The sequence below is a fragment of the Cydia strobilella genome, chromosome 8 (genome assembly GCF_947568885.1).
Source record: "Cydia strobilella chromosome 8, ilCydStro3.1, whole genome shotgun sequence".
NCBI lineage: Eukaryota > Metazoa > Arthropoda > Insecta > Lepidoptera > Tortricidae > Cydia > Cydia strobilella.
Genome location: NC_086048.1, coordinates 13,441,803 through 13,446,024, shown reverse-complemented (window position 1 = coordinate 13,446,024; position 4,222 = coordinate 13,441,803). Strand labels below are relative to the sequence as shown.

Sequence of the window (4,222 nt, the reverse complement as noted above, 5' to 3'; positions counted from 1 at the left end):
GCGCCTGCCTTTCTAATAGTTTTTCCTGTCATCTAATAGATAAAGAACCATTTTGTGTATTTTTTGTTTTAAAATTTTAGATCTAGTAGTTTCGGAGATAAAGGGATGGTAATTTAACCTATTTATTTTAAAATTATAAAAAACAATATTTGATATTTCCACAAGAAGCCCCTGTCATTTGATATGTAACACGATATAGTTTGCAAAACTGTTGTTTAAATATTCATATTTATCCCCAAAAAGTGGTCCCTTTGTTTAAAATTCATATGTTTACGTTACATGTACATACGTCTTTAGGTCACAGACTTACATATGTGTACCAAATTTCAACTTAATTGGTTCAGTAGTTTTGGAGAAAATAGGCTGTGACAGACGGAAGGACGGACGGACAGACAGACGCACGAGTGATCCTATAAGGGTTCTGTTTTTTTCCTTTTGAGGTACGGAAACCTAAAAATAGACATACTTATAAATATTACGCTTTACTACCCGTGCGAAACGGGGGCGGGTTGCTAGTGTTCAATAAAAGAAAAAATTGAAAGTCTACAATTCTAAATGCTCAAATTATTTATGTCGACCTAAATTTAATGTCTATGTAGTTCATTGAAGTTATCATTAGTAGCTGGAGTTAATTTAACTTTAAACTGTACCGTAAGTAACTTTTGTTGTCAGAGATAATTATCAATGCAACATTTATAATTTTTTTCAATCATTTATTTAGAGCCTTACTCGAGCATTTAACAAAAGAATTTTGTGACATTAACTCGTTCTCTGTGCATTAACAATGCTAAAAATAATATTTTTATTAAGTATCGGCGTTAATGCTAAAGTTAACCCCCAAGGTCCTACTACTGTCGTTAATGACTTCTCTAGTTGTGTTAGTGAAATAATTGATAAAAATTTTGCACAATCTGGACTTCTCTATTTCGTGGACACTTTTAACGTCAGCACACCAGTAGCTGGAATAAGACATGGTATCATTAAGTCTGTGCATAAAAAAATTAAATACTCTGTAAAGATAGCTACACCTACGAATAAAGATAAAGGGATATGCCTTAATAATGATAATACAGCCATAGAAATGAATGTTGAATCGCACATGGATCATTTTGAAGCTAAATCTCTAGCTGATTACTTCATTTTAATCATAGAAGACTACAAGGACTTCAGCTATATCGCAAGTAGACTTATTCGAGATAGGAGTTGGAATCCAAGAGCATTATTCATTTTGGTATATTTCTCAATAACCAGATCTGACGATCAAAACATCAGACATGCAGAAGACATGCTGTTTTGCCTTTATAAAGTTAATGTAATAAATGCCGTTGTGATTATTCCAGAAGTTAATAATGTCCGGAAGGCAAATATTTATAGTTGGCGGCCTTATGAACCGCCGAAATATTGTGGACACTACAATGAATCGATAAGAAATAGACTGATCGCGGAAAACGTCTGTGAACGTGGCAAAGTAAAATACCCAAAAAAGATTTTTGGATCAAAAATTCCTAGTGACATGATGGGATGTAGTTTGAAAGTCCTTGCTCTAGAACGACACCCCTTTATAATTAATAATTCTTTGTATCCTAATATTGAAAGTTTATTGATAACTCAGGTAGCAAAACGTTATAACCTTTCCCTACGTTACGAAATCCTGAATTCATATCGCGGAGAGAAGTTATTTCGTGGTGACTGGAGCGGAGCTCTGAGAGACCTGACTCACAAAAGAGGTCACCTACTTTTAGGAGGAATTTTTCCCGACGACGAAGTTCATCAAGATTTTGAGTGCAGCTCAACCTACTTAGCCGATTCCTACACCTGGGTCGTTCCACGAGCGTTACCTAAACCGGCCTGGCTAGCTCTTTTTGTGATATTTCAAAAAACTGTTTGGTTGACAGTTATAACTTGTTTTGTCTTAATTGCCTTAAGTTGGATGGTGTTAGCTAAACTGAGCAAGGATCCAACTTATAGAACCAATCTGGATCATTATTTTATTAACACGTGGCTCAGTAATTTGGGTTTTTGTGCATTTTCACGACCAATTACGAATAGTTTGCGTTTATTTTTTGTCTTTATTAACCTTTATTGCATTTTATTACTAACTGCTTATCAAACGAAACTGATTGATTTCTTAACAAATCCAAGTTTCGAATATCAGATATCAACTGTTGAGGAGTTGGTTGAAATTGGCTTAAAATGCGGCGGTTCTGAAGAATTGCATGATCTTTTTGAGAATTCAACTGATCCTATTGATAATTATTTTTTGGACGAGTGGATTGATATTGCCGATATAGGAGATGCCTTGAGAGATGTGGCAATCCACCGAAACTTCTCTCTCTTGTGCAGTCGCTTGGAACTGGCGTATGTATCAGCTATGATACCGGAGCTGAGTGATCAATTTGGCAATTATATGTATTATGCTTTCCCAACGAACGTCTTTACTGTCCCTTTGGAAACTGTATCTATGAAAGGGTTTCCGTTTATGAAATTGTTTCATAGTACTTTAACATATTTTCAACAATATGGCGTCAATAAGGGTGTAATAGGATACTTTGGTGGTTATTTGTTAAGACAGCGAGCTCGACTCTTGAGGAAATTAGCAAATAAATACAGCAAAAGAGATGCTCTATCCATTCAAACTCTTCAAGGTGGATATTTAGCCCTTATATTTGGATCCGTGTGTGGTACATTTGTATTCATAGTGGAAATTATACTTAATACAAAATTTGTAAAAAATATAAAATTTTATGAGTAATCTGTTTACATGGTGAGTGTTTTTTGTTTACCAAAATTAAACTTACATTTTTAAACAAACGTATATTCATGATGTGCATAAATTACAAAACCATCATCTCAACACTATTTTTTAACTGTACAAATATTTATAATGTTTACTAAATTTATAGGTACTTATTACTACATTCCTATGTCTAAAGACTAGCAACTACGTGGATGGAATTATAACGAAATCTTAAATTTATTCTTAAAAAGTAAGTAATCTGTACTTTATTGCCATAGAGATTTTCTATGTTATCCGACCATTTGCTATCGACCAATGTTACCTACCTACCTAATTATATAATTTACGTACATAATTTTTATTTTATAAGGGGTTATTTTTCTTTATTTCAAATATTTGCAGTTATGTAAATTACAAATAATATACGCATTTCATATTTTATGTACCATGTTTTAATCAGATGCCTTTAATTTTAGAACATTTGGTGACAAAGGTTTGCAGAGATGGCGCCATCATAGCTTGCCCCTTTTTCTATAAGATTTGGCTTAAAGGGCAGGCATCCAGGGCATGAAAAAAACAAAAATTTGACAATTCTAGGGATTGACAGGGCAAGCTATGCTGGCGCCATCTGCTAATTGTTTCGACCGGCCAACCCCATTATAAAACTCAGTACGGACTGTCCGTTAACTCTCAGCATGATATTCGTTTTTCGGGTAAAATCGGCCGTAATCGCGTAATAGAAAATGACAGCGTCTTACTGATTTACTTGCAATCCAACACCCAAAGAGTGCAGTCGTCTTTTCAGCCTTAAACTATATAGAGTAGTTAATAGCGCCATAACTAGTAGGTAAATATTTAATTTTATATTTTTCGGCAATTAATTTAATGGGGACTCATCTCAAAAAAGTTATTTCTGAAAATGGTCAATCACGAGAAATCATATATAAAGTATATATTATAAATATTTTTGAAAAGAAGTGAAGACTTTTAAGAAAAGTGATAATTGTAAATATTTTTAATAAAATTCAAGACCGGGTGATAGAAGTAACAGGAATTTCAAAAAATACATTAAGAAAAATATTAAGCGAAGCCGACCAAAAGCCTCCATCCATGCCCATTGAAACGCCAAAGAAAAAGAGACTGAAAAAGGACTTTGTGTTAAATCTGGATAGTTTTGATTACGATGTAATCCGGAGGATGGTATATGATTTCCATAATAGATTTAAAGATCTCCCAAATTCGAAAAATTGTATAATATATGAATTGTTGTTGTAATGAATTTCCTCGCTGTCCCACATTACAATTGCGCGTGTGGTTATATTCTTGTAGCTATCTCGTTATTTATTTTCCTTAATATATGTAATTCCCTTAGTGCACAGTATAAAATCCCAACTATGTAGTTAGGCACGATCACTCCATGGTCAACTGCGGAAACTTTCACCTAGACAAAGTAAACTTCACCACTTTTGTTCTGTTGTATTTGTT

At 33.7% G+C, this 4,222-nt stretch overlaps 1 protein-coding gene across 1 annotated transcript; it reads left to right on the top strand.

Annotated features, from left to right (window-relative positions):
* The first annotated feature begins 778 nt into the window (after window positions 1-778).
* Window positions 779-2,752, top strand: LOC134743364 (uncharacterized). Its single transcript, XM_063676756.1, has one exon. It carries the CDS (start codon window positions 785-787, stop codon window positions 2,750-2,752), a length of 1,968 nt encoding a protein of 655 aa, XP_063532826.1. The 5' UTR covers window positions 779-784.
* Window positions 2,753-4,222: the final 1,470 nt, after the last annotated feature.